Raw genomic sequence first — 25,247 nt, forward strand, 5'->3', positions numbered from 1 at the left:
TCTTTGTTGCTTACTTCCTGAAGTAGTGAAATAGTTTCATTTTCACTCACAATCATTTCTCCAAGCCGGAATGCTTGAAGCCACAGGGAGTAAAACAGTTCTGAGTTGTCTTGCTGCTTATTTCTCACCATCAGTGACTAAAATCACTGCTTTTGACCACACACACAAACTGTCACCTTTGAAAATCTGCACACGATGACGTACACATGACTGACACTAGTCAGAAACTGCTTGGCACCAGTCTCCTGCGTTAATTAGGCAGCACAGCGACCCAAATGAAAGAAGGAAATCCCAGCTATTTTCTTGATTAGCTTTTGTTCTTTAAGAATTGTCCCAAATAAGTGGCTGCCCTGATTAACCAGAATCCACTGAACATAAAAAGGTGTGGGTGACCATACCAAATGCAACAAGAAACAATAGTTCGTAGATGGTCAAAATGACATATGCTGTAAAATGCAATATTTAATTTGTTGCTTAAGAAATCCTTCATTGGAAATAAAAAGTGTCAGATCCTCAGATCTAAACATTTGCTGCAATTCCACTAACACATGTATGTGCCTGGACTTGTTAGCCTTTGGCTGGCTGATTCTCAAAGCACTCATGCAAACATGTGGCTCTTTGACAGCCATGTTATCATGATGATCAACTTTGGTTATTTTTTTAATCTTTGGCCTTTCATCTTCAGTAACAAGGAAAAAAATATCAAGGCATGTTCAGGAAGTCTGCATCGTAAGATAGAAACAAATAAAACATGCAAAGTCACCAAATGGAAACAATTAAAATCCATCAGTTTTAACATATGTACAAGGAGTCAGGCTGGGACAAGAGGCTAGAGATGGAAGAAGCAGGATTGGGACTTTCACAGAAGACTTTCACCAACAGTTGATTACAACCAATTACACATCTGAAATCCTGCTTGCTAGTAGATAGATGCTACATTACAAACTGGAGGACAAAATGCCAAAAGTAGTTTGAACAAATGGAATCACAAAACCCATGAAACAGCAATGCCAGGTGTATTTACATTAGAATACAAGGATCTGGCACATTTCTTGCTCTTTCAGGGAACTTTTCCGAGTCAGATACAGAATTCACACAAATGAGAGAATTGATTAGAGGAAGTTGCCATGGATTTGTTAAAGGAAAATCATGTCACTTGCTATAGTCTTCTGAAGAATTTCATATTCAGAATTAGCTTGACCAGAGAAGACAGAGGGTAGTGGTTCCTGGGATTTATTCTGGCTGGAGGTCTGTGACTGGTAGTGAGACCTAGCAATTTTATAATCTCCTGAAGGATTTAGTACATCTGACTCTCAAGAATAAAGGTACAGCCAATGCTGGATGGACTTCAGGCCAGATTAAACTGTCAAGGCGCAAGAGCAGAAACAAACTGATGTTCAGCCTCACTACTGTGTGCTGATTAAAGAGTTGAGGCTTGAGAGCAGAAAGCAAATTGGTGTTCAGCCTGCTTCTCTGTGTCAGCCCAGATCCCCAACCTGAACCCATCCAGTCGGCCTGCTTTTGACCCATCTCCCTCTCTTCTCAGGCAGGAGGTGCAGGAGTCTTGGACATTTCAGTTTTAAACCCTGAACCAATCAAGTCCTGAGAGTGCATGACCTGAAAGCTGCCAACTCCTTTCCTGCCACAGATGCAGACTGTTTCTTGCTCTAGATTCTATTACATTCAGTCTCAGCTCTCCTGGAACCTTTAGTTTTCCATTTGCTAGCGTGTTAATGTTAAAGTCAGCTTGCTCCAAGTACATAATTAAATATTTTGAAGTTTGATACTATTGTATAGTAAGATTTTAATCATAATTGTCAGCCTATTTTCTTCCTAGTTTCAAATAGAGAAATCCACTGTATTTGTAAAATCTCATACATTTATATTATGGCTTCATTAAAAATATGCAAAATTAGTGTCTTAATCAACCTCCCCATAGAAACAATAAAGGATTGTCCCATGTAGCTAGACAGATTTTTATTTTGCTTTTTCCCCTATTCTCTCCTCATTGCATTCAGCCTCCATTGATACATGATGCCCATTCTTAGCTGTCTAACTCACAATTTAAAAGCATAACAAATGGGTGAGCAAGAGTGCATACAACATGTGAGCACGTATCTTTGTTAACATTTTGGATTAAGTGATAGCACAGTATATTCCAAACAAGTACACTTTCAAAAAGGGTAGAGAGCTGACTTAAAAAAAAATTCCAAAAGCAATGATGAACTTTCAAATTACTGGTATTAATTTTGGAAGTATAACTAATGACAACCACTGTGTTATGGTTCTATGTTTCTGGCAAACATATTAGAATTTGAGATGACTATGATCTACAAATGAGACAAACTTGTTTTTCGAGAGAAAGGAAGCTGAATTCAGCCTCCCAGATTATTTCTGAATAAACTGCATGCTCATTTTATAATCATGACAATGTGCATATCTTAGTGGTTTTCAGTTAACTTTTAACTTAAATTTTAAGGACAATATTTATATTCTATTCCAATTTTCCAGATCAAATTTTTAATTTATCTTTTTCTATAGCAAAGGAGCTTTGAACTGCTGGCCACTCACCTTTCTGAGCAAGGCAGCACCTCTTGTTTCTCTAGCAAGATTCAGGCCATGTGGCCAAGGATAATTGCCAGGTTTGAGTGGCCAGTGGCTAATAAATTGTAGACGACAAAACCATTACTGGTCGTGACATATGGGAGCAGAGTTTAAGAACCGATGGCATAGTTGGCCCTGCTGTCAAAATTGAAAGTTATAGAAAAAATGGTCTTGGACCTGAAATCTTAATTCTGTTGTACTTTCTGCAGATGCTATCTGCCCTGTTTCCAGCCTTTATTAAATGCTTTCCATTAAAAGCTTGCAGAGACAGCACCTCACAAAAGGATAGAAAACTATGACAAAGATAACACTAGTGGTGAGGACCGCACAAGGTAAGGTCAAGGTAGACAAATGAACGCTTTCAGGACTGTTTTGAATTTGTGAAATTCAGGAATTCATCTTCAGATCCAAATGAATATGCTACAATCTGGAGTGACTTCATCAGGACCTGTGTGGATGAATGTGTGTCTCTGAGAACATACCCAAACCAGAAGCCCTGACTGAACCAGGAGACTCGCAGTTTGCTGAGGACTGCATCTGTGATGTTCAAGAATGGCAATCCTGAAAGCTTCAAGAGGTTCAGATATGAGCTTTGGGAGGCTATTATGAGTGTGAAAATGCAAATGCACACAAATTCAGACACACAACTGGATGCATGACAGCTGCAGCAGGGTTTGCAAGTCATCACAATCATCAAGGCAAAAACTAACAGCATAAATGTCAATGACACTTTGCTCCTCAATGAGATCAACAGATTTTATGCACACTTTTGATAGGAAGAATAAACCTACATCTGTGTGAATACCCAAAGTATCTGGCAACGCTGTGATCTCTGTCTTGGAGTCCAACATCAGAACATCCTTCAAGAAGGTAAATACTTGCAAAGTGACAGGCCTTGAAAGTGTATCTAGTAGGGTATTGAAAACCCATGTGAACAACTGGCTAGAGTGTTCAAGGACATCTTCAACCTCCACTGCTGCAGTCAGAGGTCCCCACCTGCTTCAAAAAGGCATCAATCATACCAGTTCCCAAGAAGAGTAGGGTGAACTTCCTCAATGACTATTGCCCAGCAGCACTCACATCTGCTGTGAAGTGCTTTGAGAGAATGGTCATGGCTAGAATTAACTCCTCCCTGAGCATTGACCTGGATCTACTGCAAATTGCCTACCACCACAAGTCTACAGCAACCACTATCTCCCCAGCACTGCATTGGGCTTTGGACCATCCAGGCAACAGCAATACACATGTAAGGCTGCTGTTTATCAATTACAGTTCAGCATTCAACACCATCACCCCCTCACTATTAATCAGTAGGCTTCAAAACTGGTATCTCTGTACTTCCCCTGTAATTGGATCCTTGACTTCCTCAGTGTGACCAAGGTCAGTGCAGACTGGTAATAACAGTCCCCCCTTGGTGTCAATCAACACAGGCACACTCAAGGATGTGCTTAGCCCACTACTCTACTATCTACACTCATGACTGTGTGGCTAGTAACAGCTCAACATCCCATCTATAAATTTGCCAATGACACCACTGTTTGGCAGAATCTCCAACAGCAATGAATTGGTATATAGAAGTGAGAAAGATTGGCTGGCTGAGTGCTGTTACAACAAAAAGACCAAGGAAGTGATTGTGAGCTTCAGGAAAGGGAAGTTGGGAGACCACACACCATTCCTTTTTAAGGGGTCAGCGGTGGAAAGGGTGAACAGTTTCAGGTTTCTGGGCATCAAAAGAGGATCTATCCTTGGCTCAATACATTCATGCAATCATGAAGGCAGCACACCACTGGCTATATTTCATTGGGTGTTTCAGGAGACTTGCTAGTTCACCAAGACTCTAGCAAATTTCTACAGATGTACCAAGGGGAGCATTTTGACTGGTTGCATCACTGCCTGATACAACCTGATACATCGCCTGAGTTCAATAGGTAGGAGTGAAAGAAGCCAGCTTAATCATGGGCACAACCCCCCTCACCATCGGGGGCATTCTTCATTTAAGACCCACATCATCTGGAACATGCTCTCTTCTTATTATTAACACTGCAGCAGAAGTAAAGGACCCTGAAGACCTATATTCAATGGTTTTGGAACAGCTTCTTCCGCTTAACCAGATTTTTGAATGGTACATGAAGACTATCCCACTATTCCTCTTATGCGCTGTATTTTTGTAATATTATGTCTTGCACTGTACTGTTGCTGCAAATAAACAAGTTTCATGGCATATCAGTGATAATAAATCTGAATCCGTTACAAAAGGCCTTAACCTGACTACTTGGAGCAGTTGATAAGGATGACGCTCCAAGGTATCGGATGGTCAGTCCAAAGTGAGCTCTACAAATCATGAATTTTCCTAGTGTACCCAAATCTCCAGTTGGGGACATTCGGAAACAGCCTTTTAGTAAGGGAAAAGATAGCTTGCACGTAATGTACAATACTGTAACTTGGTTTTGAGATTAAACGCTAACACTGCAATCCATGTACACCTGATATTCCCCCACCTTCATCAAGAACAAATAGTTGGTGAAGACATTATGCACAGAAAGCAAACAGACGTTCCAGAAATTGGTTAATATATTTATCTGGTACTAGTTGGGATGTGTACATGCCTTACAGGTTTTATCTTTGCCAAGAACAACAATCAAGCCTGCTTACAATATTTAGAGCATCAAAAATATGATGTCATAAATCATTTGTAAAACGAACAAAATTCTCAAAAGAACTTCATTTAAAAACGCTTAAGTACCTAAACTACTGTGACATGATTGTGTAACTTCAGTATTGATATTTTGATATGTGTTCTGTTAGTAATGGTGAACACTCCCATTTTTGACTGGGGAAGGATAAAAATCATGTGTCAAGTCTGATATAAAAAAAATCCAGAAGTTAAAGAGAACATTAAATCAGTATTTGGAGATTTCATTAAGTTGGAACAAAATAATCTTTTCACCAAACTTACAGGATCCTTGTGACCTCAATACCAGTAAAAATAAATACGCCCACTGGTATTCTGCTTGCTTTGGCAAATTAACTTTGCGTGTCAGAAATCCCTGGAATACTTCAACACAAGGCTCTTGTAAACAAAAAAAAATCAAGCATTTCCAATGCACTCCAAGCTAAAATGGCCAGAAATAAAAGCTACTACAAAAACTGAGAATACCAGTTAAATGTTATATTTTGAAAGAGCTATTGTTGGCTGTAAAGTTGGCAGAAGGTAGTCTTTTACAGGAAATGAGTTCAATTCTTGAAGTTTAACCTATCACAGACGAACAGTGGTTCCCATTGTGCAGCTTAATTTACCAATTTAGTGACTCAAGCCTTACACCAATTGTTGCATGCTTGAGCTGATCATATGTGCTCTGTGCAGCCAGCCTGGCTTCGACTCTGAAAACTAGGAGGGACCTTGTCCACAAACTTAAGCCAACAGCCCACTATTCACAAAGCCCCTCTGTTCTCAAACTGCAAAGATCTCAAAAGGAACCAGATTCTAACTCAAACGTTCAATATTATCCAGACAACTGTATTAAAAATACATTGAAAATATTGGCATAAAAATTACTCTCTTCCTAGTTTCACAGATTAACATTAGTGATACCATTTCAAAATTTCTTTTAAAACTCAAAAAAATGCTCTAAGGACACAGACCATGTGACAGGGAGGTCAAATGGAAGAAGAATCTGAACAGATGGTTAACTAGTGACTGTAATCAAGACAAAATCAAGGACAATACTCAAAAATATTTGCTGACATCCTGATAAAGTTAACACCAATTAAGATTGTGTTGCTGCATTTTGTAACCAGGACTAGAATTACATTGTAGAAAAAGAGACTACCACTGCAACATTTCACGAAAACATGTAAACAAAGTACACTGGAAATCAGTTCTTCAAGATCTCTGAAGGTGCAGATCCTGGGAAAGTAAAAAATATGGTCCGATAAATTGAAATTATCCTGGAATACATTACCAATCAATCTGAAAGGCAACCAGAACCATACGATACCAACAATTCCAGTTATTATGTGTAAATGTCAAATACTCCTCAAAGTTGCTTGTGCAAATAGTTTAGCACATCATATTCAACTGAATTTATGATCCTCAAAGTATCAAGTTAATAAATACCTTACAATTGAGAAAAAAATGTCAATTGCTTTAAAACAGCATAAAATGCCATTAAAGAGTGTTTAAACAAATAATTTGAAGCTGCTTTCCAGTATTCATCTGATAACTTCAGAAATCATACACAATTGCACACAATTCATTTCCAGTACTGCCAACATTTTTACCAGAATATTTGATCCTCCCATTGCTCAGAACACAAAACGACTGTTCTCTTCTTTTGTTAGGGCCATGGAATGCTTTACCCAGAAAAGCAGAATCTATTTGTCTGATCTGAATGACAGCGTCTTTAACAATGCCACAGTTTCAGTACTACACCTCCAATACAAGACATAAACCTGCAATGTTTTGATATCAATGACAATGTGACAACTATGCCAGGGTTATCCGTTTATATTTCTGAGCTTCATTCGCAGCTTTGGTTGGCAAATAAAATTTGAACAGTCCCAACCCAAGGCTCCAGGCCAAGTTTACAAATTGACTAGATAATAGGAAGGTAGAGGGTAATGATGAAGAGTTGAATATTAAAATGTACGTGACCACTAGTAAACCATAGAAACAGGCTCTGGGATCCTTGTTGCTTGTTAAATGCATTTGCAATCCACATACAATTAATAACTTTAGAAATGAAACAAAAATTGATAACATCGTTGATTCTGAAGTTTATTTGTAGGGTACAGGATGATGCTGATCAGATAGTAAGATGAGCAGAACAATGGCAAATGGATAAGGGTGGGACACACACAATGAATGGCAATGCCATAAGCTGTGTTGAGAAATAAAAGGACCATGGTGCCCAAACTGAAGGTGTGGGCAGATACAGTTGATGAGGGATACTTGCCTTCATACAAAGGCAGGGAAGTTATGATCCAACTTTGGAAAATGGCACACTATACTGAGGCCATGATTCATATGGAAAGGGTAAAAAGGAGATTCAATAGGACGCTGCCCAATCTTCAATGTTCATTTACAAGGGAGACTGGATAAGCTGGTTTTGTTTCCTTTGGAGTGGAGGAAGGGTGTGCGTTCTTTGTACCGCATCAATATGTTGAGCCCAGGACTGACTGTCCAAGACGTGGAGGTCCAGGATCTTAAAGCTGCTCCGCTTTTCACTGCTGACCTCTCAATGAGTGCATACGCTCCCAATTCCCCTTCCTGAAGTCTAAAATTATTTCCTTGGTCAGCTGACATCGAGTCCAACAGGAATCTCTAAGCAATCATCTGAAAACCTGTATAGTTTACCTTTCAGCAAAAAGCAAACACACTGTGACCATCACAGAGCCACCTGATTAAAGATAACTAAAGATACAGGAACACACAGAAAATGCTGGTGGAACACAGCAGGCCAGGCAGCATCTATAGGGAGAAGCACTGTGGACATTTCGGGCCGAGACCCTTCGTCAGGACTAACTGAAAGGAAAGACAGTAAGAGATTTGAAAGTAGTGGGGGGAGGGGGAAATGCGAAATGATAGGAGAAGACCGAAGGGGGTGGGATGAAGCTAAGAGCTGGAAAGGTGATTGGCGAAAGTGATACAGAGCTGGAGAAGGGAAAGGATCATGGGACGGGAGGCCTCAGGAGAAAGAAAGGAGTGGGGGGAAGCACCAGAGGGAGATGGAGAACAGGCAAACAACTAAATATATCAGGGATGGGGAAAGAAGGGGAGGAGGGGCTGTGCTGTCTTTACGACAGTTATTTAGTTTATAATATTTTCGCTTAGTAATTCATTCAATAGTATTTTCTAGTTAGAATTAGAAGTGTTTAAAGTATATTCATTGCATGTAAAATATATCGGTATGCGATGACGTCACATCCGGTTTCGCCGCGTCTTGTGGGAAAATACCGGTTTGAAATTAGCGCGAGGGTGGGGGCTTTCCACGAGGCTCACCTGAGCAGAAGTTGTTTGCAGGCATGAGAAATCACAGTGAGAGCAATGCTGTAAGTTAATAGATAATCGATATATTGAACTAAGATGTTAATGCCGATCCTGTTAGAAGTAACGACGGTAGATAATGTTTATGCTTTCGTTAGTTAAAGAGTCGCGGATAGTTTGCATGGAAGTGTATTTAAAGTAGTCAATGGAGCAGGTAAACTCTCCCTGTATACTGCACCTTAGTGTAATGTAGTTATAGTCACCTTTGCAAGTATTTACACTTGAAATGTGATATTAAGGAAGGAATACTGTATCAATCTTGTATTGTTTTATCAACAGTTTTCACCATATGTTAATGTGAAGAGTGAACAGTAAATGGTTAATCTTACTGCGATCTGGTTCTCATTGAATGTGGTTTATCTCGACGTTAAATTCGACGTTATCAGTACACGCGAAGGAGAACGTTACAGGGGCATTAATGAAAGTTAGAAAAGTCAATGTTCATGTCATCAGGTTGGAGGCTACCCAGCCGGTATATAAGGTGTTGTTCCTCCAACCTGAGTTTGGATTCATTTTGACAATAGAGGAGGCCATGGATAGACTTATCAGAATGGGAATGGGACGTGGAATTAAAATGTGTGGCCACTGGGAGATACTGCTTTTTCTGGCGGACAGTGCGTAGGTGTTCAGCGAAACGGTCTCCCAGACTGCGTCGGGTCTCACCAATATATAAAAGGCCACACCGGGAGCACCGGATGCAGTATACCACACCAGCCGACTCACAGATGAAGTGTCGCCTCAGCTGGAAGGACTGCCTGGGGCCCTGGATGGTGGTGAGGGAGGAAGTGTAAGGGCAGGTGTAGCACTTGTTCCATTTACAAGGATAAGTGCCAGGAGGGAAATCGGTGGGAAGGGATGGGGGGACGAGTGGACAAGGGAGTCGAGTAGGGAGCGATCCCTGCGAAAACCGGGGGGGGAGGGGAAAATGTGTTTGGTAGTGGAATCCCGTTGGAGGTGGCAGAAGTTACGGAGAATTATACGTTGGACCTGGAGGCTGGTGGGGTGGTAGGTAAGGACAAGGGGAACCCTATCCTGAGTGGGGTGGCGGGTGGATGGGGTGAGGGCAGATGTGCAGGAAATGGGAGAGATGCGTTTGAGAGCAGAGTTGATGGTGGACGAAGGGAAGCCCCTTTGTTTAAAAAAGGAAGACACCTCCTTCGTCCTGGAATGAAAAGCCTCATCCTGAGAGCAGATGCGGCGGAGACGGAGGAATTGTGAGAAGGGGATAGCCTTTTTGCAAGAGACAGGGTGGGAAGAGGAGTAGTCCAGGTAGCTGTGAGAGTCTGTAGGTTTACAGTAGATATTAGTTGATGGGCCATCTCCAGAGATGGAGACAGAAAGATCAAGAAAGGGGAGGGAGGTGTTGGAAATGGACCAGGTAAATGTGAGGGCAGGGTGAAAGTTGGAGGCAAATTTAATGAAGTCGACGAGCTCAGCATGCATGCAAAAGGCAGCGCCAGTGCAGTCGTTGATGTAGGATACATCATCCTGTAAAGATACAGGACTCAGATCTATAAGCATTCTGATCTGTATATCCTGTTACGAACCTGTAACTGGGTTACTTACCAGCAAAGATAGAGACGTCCGTTGGAGTCTGGTGATACTATTTTTAACAGTATTTATTAGTAAAAATACACAAAAATAATATCAATGCAAATATACAGATAACATACGTCATCAATACTAAACCTAAAAGTGCCGGTATAATAATAATAATCAATAAGAAATAAGCTCTATCGTTGTCTAGGGGATAATGAATTGTCCAATGGAAATATAACGTTCGCTTCAGTTCATACAGGCTGCCGTCGTTTGTTTATCGCTGTGTTGCAATTGTTGGAGAGAGAGAGAGAAAAAGAGAAAAACTTGCCGACTTTCCTTTATGGATTTTGATCTGTCGGTGTCCCGTTTTGTGGCCGTTCAAGTGTGACCTCTCCTTTAGTTGAACCGTTCTTCCGTGATGAGCCCGCCACCCAGGCAAGGGAGGACGCACACAAGCTCCCACCGGCTTTCGCTATAAAACACTGTCACTGGATTTCTAACGTTTCTCCTGGTGCGTCTGAAGGGCTGTTCCCCAGACCCCTCTTTTATCCTCACTCACGGGGTCTCAGATGTCAATCAGGTTGGGATGATGCAATCCCTCAACCAGACCACTCTGGTTGTCCCCTGAGGGGTTTCAATGAATAGTACAGTACTCAATACACAATTCCTTCTCCAAGAGACAATGGCAGTAATCAGTGGTTCCGTTCCGCTTATGTCAGGAGACATTCCACCTGGTTGTGTATTCTCTGTGTCTCTCTCTTATTTCCAGACATGCTGTGTATCTCTCTCATTTCCTGGGTCTCAGACCCGAAATAATAGTGATCTTGCGATTCTCAAAAAGGAGGGGGCGACTTCGGCCCCTCAGAGTTGCTCCACATTCGTAACAATCCCCAAACCACTTGGGGAACATTACCAATCTGCTGATTCCAAAAGGTACTTCAATCACAGCTCATTTGCCCAAAGTCCCTTCATGAGCAATTTACTAGATCCACAATTGCAATTGCTTGATTCAATGTTCCAAGCTGTGATTCTGACTTTAGTTTCCTAAAAAAAATCCATCATTTTGAAAAGCAAACGAAAGGAACTGCAGATGCTAGAAATCAGACACAAAAACCGCTGGCAATACTCAGAGTCCAAGAAAATACTCAGAGGGAAAACAAGACTCAGGGCACTGTTTTGTCCACATCCTCTATAGAAGCTGCCTTGCCTGATAAACATTTCCTACATTTTCTGTTTTTGGTTCAAAAATATTTTCAATTTGTCATTTCAAAAATTATCCCTACCTTTGTTTCCTTTTGCTATTCTGCATTTTCTACTTTTGAATATTTACAGAATAGTAATAGCTTGTATCAGGGCTGGACTACTCAGAGAAAAATGGACAGTGAGCAATATGGAAAAAGCAAATTTAATTTTTAATCACGCTAGGTTTTTTCAGAGAATTTTAAGAAAATACCTACATAAGTTAGAGTAGGAAAATTTACTATATAAACATGTACTTAGTTGTAAACAAAATATTATGAAGCTCTAATTTTTTTTAAATAGTATTTTTAATTACTGGAGCTTAAATACATAACTGCCACATAATTTAAAGATTCACAAGGAATCAACATCTTGAAGCTCAAATTCAGTTTCTAGTTATTTTTGAACTGTGTTATAAAAGCATTTTTAATTCAGGCAAGCACAAGTTAAGCAACAGATATTTTATATTTACAAAGATGTTTTGGATTACATGGCACCAGATTACATAAAGATGTTATTCATCACCAGAGGTGCCAACAACCCCTTTGCTGTTGGGCAGGTGTTTAAAGTTACTCTTCTGTAATGAGCCAATGCAACTTTAACTTTTAATGAACGAGAACAACACATGGTTTTGTGAGCAATAAACAAACTATTGAAGTAACTGAGTAGATCAAACCACATCCATTGGAATGAGGTGAGGGGAGGAACAGGTTGGGATTCTGCATCAGGACTAAGAGTGAAGCGGCTAGCCATCCAAGGCTGCTGGGACAGCAAGGGAATGGCAGAGGCCAGGAGGACCAAGTAGAGGTAAAGCATGAGAAGAAGAGGTTTTCTTTTTCAGTTTTTTCACCTGAGACAACAGCTCTTGTTTCTCATTCCAGTAATTTTTTCTATTTCCACAATAGCCACTTCCATATAGGCAATTTGTGATATACAGCTAGTCCCCGAGTTACGAAGGTCCGACTTATGGACAACTCGTACTTACGAACCGAGGAGAACGCCGTACGTCATTTTAAGTCGGATCCCGACGCCGTTCGCCATTTTAAGTCATTGCCGTTGACACTGTGTTGAGTGTTTAACTTTGTATTTGACGGGAAGCGATTGTGATTGAAAATAAAGTGGAAATAATAAAGCGTTTGGAAAGTGAAATGCCATGGGTCATTAGAAAAGCATTAGGCTACAGTCGGTTAACGATCAGAACAATTTTAAAGGATAACGAATAAAGTGAGAATACAGCAATGGAGCATGTGAAAAGCCCTGCCCCGATGAAAGTTACAATTATTACTACGCAACGCAGTGGTTTACTTATTGGAATACATATGTTTAAGTGTTTTATATGCATAGAAAGGTAAAATATATACTATACACTAAGACAAATGTTTGACTAACTGACGCTAAATAATACCAGATGTATTTGTTCCAACTTAAGTATAAATCTGACTTAAATATGGACTCAGGAACAGAGCTTGTACATAACCTGGGGACTGCTTGTACTGAGATTATGAAAACTGCTACAGAGAAGCAAAAAATACCTTTATATAATCTACTGTGAAAATGGATTTTATTGCAGTACATCATTGGCATGTAGTTAAGGTTCCCAAAGTTGAAGAAATGCGTGGGGACAGGAGAAAAGAAATGCTTCAACATCTTTCCCTGATAAGACCTTAATACTGGAGCAGCATTAGGCTTTATGGCCTATCGAGTCTGCTCCACCATTCAATCACTAAACTCTCTTACCAATCAACTGAGCAACTTACACATCCTAACGAATTCATCTCCACAGCCCTCTGATGCAATGAATATCCCAGATTCATCACCCTCTGCCTGAAAGCATCCTCTCCATATCCACACTATACAGGCCATTCAGTAGGTTGGGCATCACGACAGTGTAGCGGTCAACACACGATATTACAACTGGGGCGGAGTTCTTTCCCAGCGTCCTCTGAAAGGAGCTTGTGCGTCCTCCCTGTGGAATGCATAGGTTTCCCCAGAATGCTCCACTTCCTCCTGCAGTCAAAAGATGCCCCATTTAGTAGGTTAATTGGTCATTACAAATTGCCCTGTGCGTAGGCTATGGTTAAATCAGTAGGTTGCTGGCACAGTGACTTGAAGGGTCAGAAGGGCCTATCTGGGGCTGAATTTATAAATAAAATAAATAAAAAACATTAGGTTTCAGTAGGACCCCATTCCATTCTTCTGAACTACATCAAGTACAGCCCAAAGCTTTCGTTAAGCCTTTTATTCCGAAGGTCATTCTCATGAACTACCTCAGGACCAGCACATCTTTCCTTAGATACAAGGCCCAAAAATGATCACAATTGCCAGTAAATTATTCCATGTTGTTTACTTTCCCCTCATATAAAAGGAAGGCTTGTCCCTTTTAATTCTTAATTTAGGGCTCCCTGGTTGTAAAACCACAGTACCATAGCGGTTAGCAGGATCCTATTACAGCTTGGGGCGTTCCAGAGTTTAATTCCAGTGCCGTTCTGGAAGGAACCTTTGTACACCCTCCCCGTGGAGTGTGTGAGTTTCCTCCAGGTCTTCTGGTTTCCTCCCAAAGTCCAGAGATGTACTGGGCAGCTTAACTGGTGATTGTAAATTGTCCTGTGATTAGGCTCAGATTAATTGGGTTTGTCGTGGGCTGCTGGGGTGGCGTGGCTCAAAGGGCAGAAAGGCCTACTCCACACTGTATTGTTAAATTAATTTGAAAAGAACATCTCCGAATTGGCAATATATTCAAATCAACTTGTCTTTTTCATATAAACAAATAATGCAACCACAAAATCTGCATTTTCACTAACATAATATCCTTTCAATCAGACAACACATTCACGACAGATGAGCCTGTTCACCCGTCATGTACAGGGTTATGAAAGTTATTACGTACAATTCATAGTACAACACTAGATCAAACATTTGATATGAACAGCACAACCATATATATTGACATCATTAATTTACCTGCCTCGTATTTCTGGCTTACTTCCTCGTACTAAATTTGAAAGCAGCAAAGACCTGCACTGGACAAGGCATAACATAAATCTATCAGGAACCTACTGATCATACTACTTTTAGCTAGTGTTAAAAAATGTGACAGTCTTTCACTGAATGCTACACATCTCATTTGGAAAATCTGGAATTCACCTGGAAATGCCACAATTTTTAAAGGTTTTTCCAAGCTCTGTTTTAAAAGAGAGGTATCTGTTTAGGCTCAGCATTACAGTAGAGGCTGAAGGTCATGCTATCTTTGCAATCCACATCAACGAGGAAATAAGTGAGGAAATCAAGTCCATTAGTATTGGACTGGCATCTCAGGAGACATTCCCATGTAAAGGGTGCAAATCTGATCTGCCCTTCTTTCTTCTTCCATTCCAGCACACATCTGTTTGAATTTCCTGGAAGAGTCAGGGTAATAAGCTCTCCTCATTAAAAAAAAATGGTAGTCTGCATTATTGAAAGTACTACTCACAAGATAGAAGAACATTCTGAAGATGCTGCAGTATTAGCACAAGTTAACTCATGCCCTTTCTGAACACATATATTCTTTTGCTCTCCAGACACTTTCGAGACACATAGACATATTCTCCAAGCATATTAAAATCAACATTCTACATATCAACCATAAATAAAGTATTCTCAAATATCATGTATATGAATGATTGCCTTTAAAAAAGTGACAAATAAGAAACAGCACATTGAATACTTTCATGATTTCCATCAAATCTTTTTCAGCACACAAGGCTGGAAATCTTGTTCTAAGAAATTAGACTTCTTGAGCACCATCATGAAAAAGTTCTGTCTGCCTTGTTGCAACAAATGTGCAACTCCAACCCCTGAGAAGCCAAAACTACACAAAATACCACCTATACTACAAAACATGTGGTTCTTTTCAAAGAGAAACAAAACTTTACTGTAAGTTTTCACAGCTAATAGCAGTGGTTATGCAAAATACATTCAGCATTTATACAAGACTATGGAGAATTCATTTGTGGACCCACAGTTAGAGTCTACATTCTGCACCGTTACACTCTCTCTGTTGTGAAAGCCAACTACATGTCACAGTTCTCAAAATTGCAGCTCTAGACCCCCCCAAAGGCCTACGTGAAACAAAAATATTACTCATCTTTCCTCATTCTGAGTAGAGACCATACACACACAAAGAGATTGTGGATGCTGGAATTTGGAGCAACGAACATTTTGCTTGAAGGACTCAGTGGGTCGAACAGATCTATTGGGGGGCGGGGTGGGGAAGAAACTGTTTTCCATGGAGATCCTGAATCAGGACAAATACTGAGAGCTTTGGACCCAGGGAATGGAATTGAATTCTCAGACAGCAACAGCCAACTGAAATTGCTTTCATAACACACAAAATATTGCAAACAACTTTTCATTTTGGTACAGTTTGCAATTATCAAAAATTTTATGGAAGAAGGTAAATTGGGCCTAACTTTTCTCTTATAGTTGGCAGAGGCGAACAAATTCATAACTGGCAGCATCAATCAACTTTCATTCAGATACATGACACTTCCATTCCTGATGTCAAAGATGAAATGGACTGCATTGTATTTTGCTGTGCCGTGAAGTCTCCTTCCTCTTAGCCTAGTTACAGGAACATTCTGATATATCAAGATAACATTGTGCTATTGAATTCACTATTCAGAACTTGTACTATATGGCAGCTTAATGATGTCTCATATTCAACCTCTTAATACAATTACAGAAAAAATGCACACTTAGAAGAATAAATGGTATTTGCCTTCAAAAATAGACCAGTTGATTTTTAAGCAACCACTTTAAATCCTCTCGTATGTAAGTTCTTTTTAAATGGCTTTATCTGGGAAGCAAACAGAATACATCTTTAGTCCTAATAGGGAAGCTTACATTGCCTACACTGCCTATGTTAAGTCTTGTAAAACTTATGCAGACAGCCACACATTCCATAGAGCCACAAAGCTCCGGGGGAAGGCAGACTTCTAAAAGCACCTCCCTTCATTCATGGCTGCAGGAAACTACATCAGAAACTTCTAAATATAAAATATTCAGCAGCATGCAACATGTGGTATTTCATAGCTTTAATTATTTTTACCATTTGCCTCTTATTGTGTTTGAAATGAATATACAGTGGATCCATTAATTGTGCCATCAGTTAATCAGAGCAGTAGCTTATTTCTAAAAGAACAAAAACTAATCAGTAAAATTCCCAGGATTCCCTTCATTTATTTGGGACACTATGCCACTTAATTGGGACAGAGGACTTACCGAAATTGCTAACTAGCATCAGTCACGTGCACGTCCTATGGCTGTTACACACTAAATCAAACAGTTTTTAAACAGCATGAACTGGATGTGTTTGTGTTGAAAAAAGTGATTTTTGTCACAGGCAGTTGGTGAGAAATGAGCAGTAAGACAATTCAGAACTGTTCTGCCACTGCAGTTACAGGTATTCATGCTTCGAGATGCTAGAAATGACCAAGAGTGAAAATGAAATGATTTCACTATTTTGACAAGTTAGCAACTAAGAATTTGAAGATATCAATAATTGACTTTAATGTTATGATGAAAATGAAGATTTGGAGGATGCAATCGTCAATAGCATTGTACAAAGGCAGTTCATTATCTACACTAGGTTTCTGTGCTGATTTTGTTCATTTACAGTCAATTAAAAAATTGTGGAATCCGATGCTGTTAAGTAATAGGAATGAAAACTGGGCACATCCTCCAGTTCTGAAGACGGAAAAAACCCCAGAAAAACACTGAGTCAGTTTCAATATCACAGATGAATGACTGATACAGACAAGAAATCAAGTTACAGAACTCAGTCTTGTATCCAGAGACTGCAACTTGCCCCTAGATGAAGTGATGTTCTTCAAGCTTGTTCTATGATAGTACAGAAGGCGAAGTACGAATTGGTCAGAGTAAGAGTGGGATAGAAAATTCAAATGGTAGACAGGAAACCTCAGTGTCACATCTGTGAACTGAACACAGGAAACTGCATTGTGAACACTGAACGTAGTACTCTGGAAGAAGTACAACTGAATTGCTGTTTCACCTTGAAAACGTTTAGGGCCCTGGATAGTGTAAAATGACTACTGAAAGGGCTTGTCCAATTCAAGTACAGGAACATGACAAAAATATATCTAATTCAAATCTGGTAAATTGCATTTTGTGCAATTATTTCAAAACAAAATTTGTTTGATAACATGAAAGCACCTTGAAACAAGTGTTATCCTTTGAAGTTACAAAACCACTGAAGTTTTCCAAGGGTGCAACAAAAATTTTATAAACATAATGTCAAATGTACTTGAAAAGATTTAAGACCTGATAAGGGGATTAAAGAATGCCATCAACAAATTGTTAGGCAATCTGATAGCATGAAGATGGACACGAGACTGAGAGAAGTGCTGGAGAAGTAGAAATAGATGCCACTAATCACTCAAATGAAATTTGACCCCATGTCTGGATTCTTATCAACATGAGACAAGATGTAAATAAAAGGTTGAGGCCAAAATGAATCCAACAACATGGGAGGTATTTCCTTTGTTGATACACTGATAATGGAAGAAACTATTCCTCTCCATTTTCTGAAGGCAAGCAAAGTGGCATCAATGAGTCACATGCAAACAGCTATTTATACACCGAAGCTACCAGCTATCTAGTATTAAAAGTTCCTATGCCCAATAACCCATAAATCATAATTGAAGATTTACAATAAATAATCATATTTTAATGAAAGAATGCTCAACTAACAATTACACAAGTTACTGCAATTTTTTTGAATTTCCAATGCCAATAGATTTCCTTCTGCAATTTTCTTACCCCTGATCTGGGTGGTGGAAATCCACCACGCCATCAATCACTAGCATGCATACCAAAGTGCTGTATAGGAGATAGCTTTCTCTCACTCAGACTTTTGCAATAAAGTAAATTCTCTCAGTCTATTCTGCAGTAATTAAAAAATGCATACTTGCTTCATTCAGAAACTTTGATCTGTATTCCTCAGTTGAAAATTTATTCACTCATTTATTTGTGAATGCTAGTATACATTATCCTTATATTTCGGATTATAACAGTATTGTCCAGCTCTATGTAACTCCAGTGCATGACATCCTCCTTTCATAAAAATTCTGCAAATTAGGACACATTTTACTGGAAAAATATCTACTCAAAAGATGCACATCGTCATTCCAACATCCTGCAACCTAATTTGAAAATTTCATGCAACATTTTAGTTATATTAAACAATGGCTATGCAGTTTTTGCTACATTATTGTCCACTATTATCTGAGTTGCAATCAAGAAAGTATATTAATTCAATGTCCCTACAAAATTAAGCATTTGCATTATAGGCAACCAAATATGAAGAATACAATAGTATATTACTGGTCGTTTGTTTAAACTAAATACATTTTCAAAATGCATTCTGGGGTAAACAAGGCGTTCAAATCTTGCATGTTGTCGAACAAACAACTGAGAACTATTGGCGGGCAGATACCTAGGATTTCAAAAGTTATAAATGGAGTCAACCTGGCTATTACCTTTAGATGCAAAGAGAAATCAAGTCTCCAGTCCCTTTCTATTATACAAGAACTGTTGATGCTCAGAGAGCGTCAACAGCATTCATTTCTACGTCTTTTACCTGGATACTTGCAATCAATTTAATCAGGTTCTTTAAAAAAAACTTCCCCTGTGAAGGAAGGAAGATGATGGTATAGATGTACATAGAATCTATATTACACAGAAATAAAAGACAATTCCAGAATCTATGCAACACTGAAGATTAAGGTCTTCATAGATCTCAAAGTAGTCGAATTTTCACTACAGCAGTTCACTGTTTTAGCCGTGCAACTCTTAAAAGTTTTAGTAATCTAAGTTTAAAGAAAAGCTACATATAGCTCTCCAGTATTACGATCCTTGAAGCAATATGATTCTACATATTCTTCAAATTATAATGATCACGCATTGAACTTCTTGTCAATTCGGGAAGCTAATATGTAGTACCACTAACCCACAGACCAGCTTTTAGTAAACATATATTAAATTTTGAGGTGAAGGGCAGAATATCATACAAGATATGCCTGAGCATATTCCAAAAATTGTCACCAAACATGTTAGAATCATTTTCCTAATTACACGCCTTTGACAGTCTCTTTCCTCTGACCTGTGATAATTGCTTTGGCTGCATCAGCATGGTTTAATTTCCCAATATAATGTATTATTGTCAATGAGTGAACAGTCTCTTAATTTGGCTTGGACAGAATCATTTCTATATAATGCTGTCTTAGCCCTAGTAATGTAAATCACCTCACCAGGCAGAAAATCCTTATTCATTACTCTAAATAAAACTGTGATATCTTAATAAAATTGAATCAATCAGCAAAGGTTGAGCTCACCTTATCCTAAATTTCAAAATCAAAAAACTTCCAATATCCAATTTTTTTTTTTTGAGTGCTAACAAGATGTCACAAATGGAAAATTCAACAAGGCATTGGGAAGGTTCCCAGGTCTCTGCACACCACAGACAGTTCTGAGAAGCAACCTCACATATGTAATGAACAGAAGTTAATGAAAAACAGAAAAAAACACTGCATAAAGTGAAAAATGAAGATTTTAATCATGTATTGAAAGAGTGGATTCATCAGCATCAAAGTGAAAATATGGTACTTAATGGTATGCTGATCATAAAACAAGCAATGATCTATCTTGACTAACTGAAAATGGCAGGCTGTTTGCAGAAGTTTAAGGCATGGCATTAATTTTTTTTTAAATTGTGGTGATAAAGTGCCTGCTGATTATGAAGCAGTAGAGAAATTCATTGATGAGTTTGCCAAGATTTTCACTGATGAAAACTGAACACACGGAATGACTGCATCAGTAATTTTGTGTGATGAATACATGCAAGACAAAGACTGCTTACAGAGAGCATGAATGATGGTGAAGGCAAACAGCCACTGACTGTCCACCTGAATGGCTGAAGTAGTGATAGTTTATTTTTCTGAGGTATTTCTGAGATTCCATGTACAAAATTATTATATAAAACTACCTTCAGGGTTATATGTACAAGCAGAATAAGTAAATCAATTTTGTGTTTAGACTTGGGTCCCATCCTTAGGATATCTGGTTACCTAGGTGCAAATATCCAAAAATCAAAAATGTGAAACACTTAGGTCCCCAAGCATTTCGGATAAGGAGTGCTCAATCTGTATAAACTGATTCAATATGTGACTGATAGGAATGCATACAAGATATAAAGATGTTAACTAACTCGACTCATGTTTCCACAGTGCAGCTTCAGTGAAATTTCTAAGTTAGAACCTATTACTCCTATCAATAATCGAGCAATGACTTTCGATCATTTCAATAAGACTTAATGGGAAACAAAACGATATGAAATGAATGCAAAGCCAATGCCCTAGAATGGCGTAATATATGGGAAGGACCACCACTAGAAATAAACGCATTGTTACCATAAAAGTCTAAGCGTACAATGTCACAGAAATTACAAGTCATTGACAATGACGGCTGATACTCAAAAAACGGAGGGGGAAAAAAGATGTGGCGTCAGATAATACCTAAACAAGACGCAATCGAAGCAGAACAGGATGTCCATCACGAGCTGCCGGTCTGTTTACCTCCTTTTGCTCTTCACATGCTGCTCCCAAGATCTGCTCTAACTTCCTCCTCGACTGCTCTGCCCAGAGGATCGCACAACCCCCGGTGAACGCAGCGGGGAAGGAAAAGACAGAAACATTTTTCACAATATACACTACTAGTAAACTTTCTGAAACCGACGTATCTTTAACCCAACCGTGAAGGGGAGTGAACACAGAGTTCAAACACACAATATCTGCGTGTTTACTCAAGCTTGAATCCAAGGACGATCGGAACAAACTGCAAATCACTACTCGCCAACGTATTTGTTTCTGCCCGGCTCTACCTCACTGTTTACTCTTAAAAGGCACCGATACAAAGGTCATGAACATTAACAGTACCTGTGCAATGTGTACGATCCATTCCTCTTCAGCCTCATGTTCGCTGACAGGAATCTTATGAGGAAATCCAGGCTGATTTTAATGACCGAATTATTTCGTCGTTTAATGTTAATTTTAGCAAGCTTCTGCAAACTCGTTAAAGCAGTGAAAATGAGCCAGGCTCGACTGCGTTAATTAAACACTACTGGGAATCAATTACTGGAGGAGACAAACAGCCAATCCAATCCAGAAATGTCTCAGAGGTGATGGACTAAGGTTTTCTTTAATAAACATGTAAATAAAAACCGCCGGCCTAACTGTATTGATAGCTTGTCACGATAGTTCACCTCTGCTACTCACTCTGCTTACTTAAATCTAACCCCTCCTCCTCGCCTATGGTTCTCTTTTTTTTTGGCCATAAACTAAAAATGCTAACGACTTCACTTCATCCCAGGGGAAACAAGCAAATGGATCTTCAGCTTTTCTTCGATGTTAAACGAACATTTTTTTTCGACAGCGTTCCTCAAAAAAAAACGGATTTGTGATGGAAGAAAAAGAACACAAAACCGTTGCAACCACGCATAAACATAAATGTGTGTGTCTCTGGGCACACTGCCTTGTATAAATCACAGATGCAGTGTCTCTGATTAGGCTACTCAGTTTTCCTTCCTGTCCACTTAATATCCCTACAAGAGCTGCCCACATAGTTCCTGATTTAATTTTTGTCCCGGTACAAATGAGAACCCATTTTAATACGAGTTATGCAGGAATAAATACATGCGATGAAAAGAAGGCACTCTGTACGTATATTGTTACGGATTTTTAAACGACAGCAGAAAGAAAAAATGTAACTTTGAAAAGCTATTTTATCTTAAACCAGGCGAAATCTTAAGTCCCTCCCTTATGAAATACAAAGGCCCAAGTCCCCAGGGCCTATAAATAAAGCCTCCCGCTCATGGTCATCTCAAATTTCATTCTTCTTTTAACGGTCAAATTATACAGAATAAAAGAAACCAATAGAATTTGGAGCCAGTAGTTCTTACATATGCTCTTAGATTGTGAAATAATTTTAACTGTCATATCGAGACTCTCATTGTTCTTAAAAAGTTGGCAATTGATAATTAGGTTGTAATAGCAGTTTTCTCGTCTGCTGAAAAATTGAAACAAAGTGTAACTTGTGTTGTAAATATAAAAAATAAATTCAAGCCAATAGTAGAAATAGGTTTAAATCTATTATGTAGCTTAGTTTTTCCCATATATTCTTAAGAACTATGTAAACAAAAGGGGAGGAAGAGAAAATTATTCCCTGAATTTATCTTTGCATAAAACAGTGTCAGATGGGAGTTAGTAGAGGAGCTTGATGGCTTGTCAATTTATAACCTGTTCCTTAAGATCATTTCATGCTCTTTGGCTACCTTGTCACTTGATGCATCACAAATGTATAACTAAATTCATGGAAAGAAAACATTAGGATTCCTTCATGAAACACAATGGAATATTTCCAAGATGTTCTTCAGAAAATGCACATTTCATTTTCAATATGTTAATCACAAATTGTTTAAGTATTTCAAATTGAAAATAATCATTCTTTGTATCAAAATCAATTTAATAAAGCAGTATTCCAAAAAGAGTGTAATGTAAAACACATGATGGGCCCTTAGATCCACAATGTTATGTTGACCCATAGAAACCTACTCCATGATCAATCGAACCCCTCCCTCCTACACAACCCATAACCACCCATTTTCCTTATATTCATATCTAAGAGTGTCTGAAATGTGCCATTTGTATTATCCTCTATCACTATCCCACAGTGCATTCCAGGCACCCACCACTCTCTGTAAAAAAAAAGCTACTAGACATTTTCCCTAAATCTTCCTCCACTCAACTGTAAATGTATGTTATTTTATATTAACCAATGCTGCCCTAGGAAAAAGGAGCAGGCTGTTCACTCTGTTCTAGAAGTGGTCAGACTAGAGTTTACAGAGCTGCAACATTACCTTGTGGCTCTGGAATTCTATCCTTCAAATAACGTAGGCCTACACGCCATACACCCTCTTAACCACCTGATCACTGTGTGCAGCAATGTTGCACATATACCCTAAGATTCCTCAGTTCATCTACACTGCTGAGAATCCTGCCATTAACCTTGGACTCTGCCCTTCAAGTTCATCGTCCAAAGCATATGACTTCACGTTTCCAGACTGAACTCCATCCATTTCTCTGTCTGGTTCTGCATCCTTGTTATATCCTGTTATAACCCACAACAGCCTTACACACTATCCACAGCACTACCAACCTTCATGTCTAGAAGTTTCTGGCACCTGGGACAATATATAACAAGTAATCACTTGGTAAAACACCTTGCACTCTTATTATCAAAAGTAAACATGCTGAAATACATATTGAAGGTTTTCCACATTACACCAGTAAAGGATGGAAAGATTGAGTCTTTAACATGATGCTTCAACTCAGGTGGCATTAAGTTTTGAATGTTATTGGAGTTGCATTCATCCAAGAAATGAAGAGTACTCCAACACATTCAAGCCTTGAACCTTGTAGATGGGTAAGGGGAGTTAAGAAATTAATTTTCAATTGTCACATCTAATAAGATCTGTTTATAGATTTCATGTAAAATGTGTACTCATTTGGGCTTTGGTCACACCTCAAAACAGTACTTTTATAACAAGCTGGAATATAGAATAAGGATCCTGTATTACAATTATTCATATTGTAGTTATATATACATAGATTCAGAAGCTTAAGGTAAAGGAATCCTTAGGAAGCAGTGGTTACAATATGATAGAACTCATCCTGCAGCTTGAGATGAAGTCAGATGTATCAAAACTACAGTTGACTAAAGGGAATTAATGAGGCATGAGAAAGGAGCTGGCCAAAGTTGATTGAAGATGTGGTCTGATCTTCAAAGTCACAATAATAGACAAATACAATCTGCCTAAACTAATAACACATAGACAATTGCACTGGGAATGATAGGGTTAATATATGAGCAGCATTTGATGGCCCTGGACCTGTACTCGCTGGAGTTTAGAAGAGCAGTTGAGGCAATCACATTGAAACATATTGAATTTTGAAAGGCCTAGATAGAGTGGATGTGGAGAGGATGTTTCCCATAGTGGGGAATCTAGGACCAGAGAGCAGACACAGAATAGAGGGATGTCCATTTAGAACGGAGATGAGGGTGAAATTTTTTAGCCTGAGGATGGTGAATCTGTGGAATTCATTGCTTCAGATAGCTGTGGAAGTCAAGTCATTGGATATATTTAGAGTTTTTTTTTGTTTAGTCAGGTTACATTGGTTACATGAGAAGGTTACATTGAGAAGGCAGGAGAATGTGGTTGAGAGTGATAATAAATTCATCATGATGGAATGATACAGCAGATTCAATGGACCAAATGACCTAATTCTGCTCCTATATCTTAAGGTTTTATGGATTTACACACAATGAAACATGCAGTGTCAATAGTGAACAGTGAGACTAACTATTAGAAAAGTACAAAATCGTCAAAACTATGACAATGACTAATTACTGGTGTTGTCATTCCAATTGTTTAGGATATTTCAAAGTATATTTTAATTATTTCTGCTACCATCTTTATATTCAGCAAGTACAGAAACCAACAAAGATTCATTTATGTAAACTTTCCTGAGGATTCCTTTTGCTCTCTTTGCCTGCCTAATACACATAGCTTTTCATTGTTCCAAAGAGTTAATCATAACTGAATAGCTCCTTCTTTACTTAAGTCTAGTAACAGCGAGCCAATTGTGCTATAGCTATGATTGGGTCTTTTTACTCAAGGCTGGGAATCTTGTCTGGTTTACTGATACAC

The 25,247-nt window shown here is 38.9% G+C and overlaps 1 protein-coding gene across 5 annotated transcripts in view; it reads right to left on the reverse strand.

Moving 5' to 3' along the window:
• Nucleotides 1–25,247, reverse strand: part of LOC132397313 (MOB kinase activator 2) — a 186,506-nt gene that overhangs the window by 49,167 nt on the left and 112,092 nt on the right. Inside the window, exons 1-2 of one of the 5 annotated variants that reach the window (XM_059975941.1) lie at nt 21,418–22,049; nt 20,998–21,111 (exon numbers count right to left, since the gene is read on the reverse strand). The exons of 1 other annotated variant lie outside the window; for it this stretch is intronic. In XM_059975941.1, the coding sequence (XP_059831924.1) occupies nt 20,998–21,035 (38 nt within the window). In that variant the 5' untranslated portion in view covers nt 21,036–21,111; nt 21,418–22,049. Of the gene's footprint in view, nt 1–20,997; nt 21,390–21,417; nt 22,050–25,247 lie in introns of those variants that run through there. 3 more of the 5 variants (XM_059975942.1, XM_059975943.1, XM_059975939.1) reach the window with 3 other exon arrangements.

The sequence above is a fragment of the Hypanus sabinus genome, chromosome 7 (assembly GCF_030144855.1).
Source record: "Hypanus sabinus isolate sHypSab1 chromosome 7, sHypSab1.hap1, whole genome shotgun sequence".
Classification (NCBI taxonomy): Eukaryota; Metazoa; Chordata; class Chondrichthyes; order Myliobatiformes; family Dasyatidae; genus Hypanus; species Hypanus sabinus.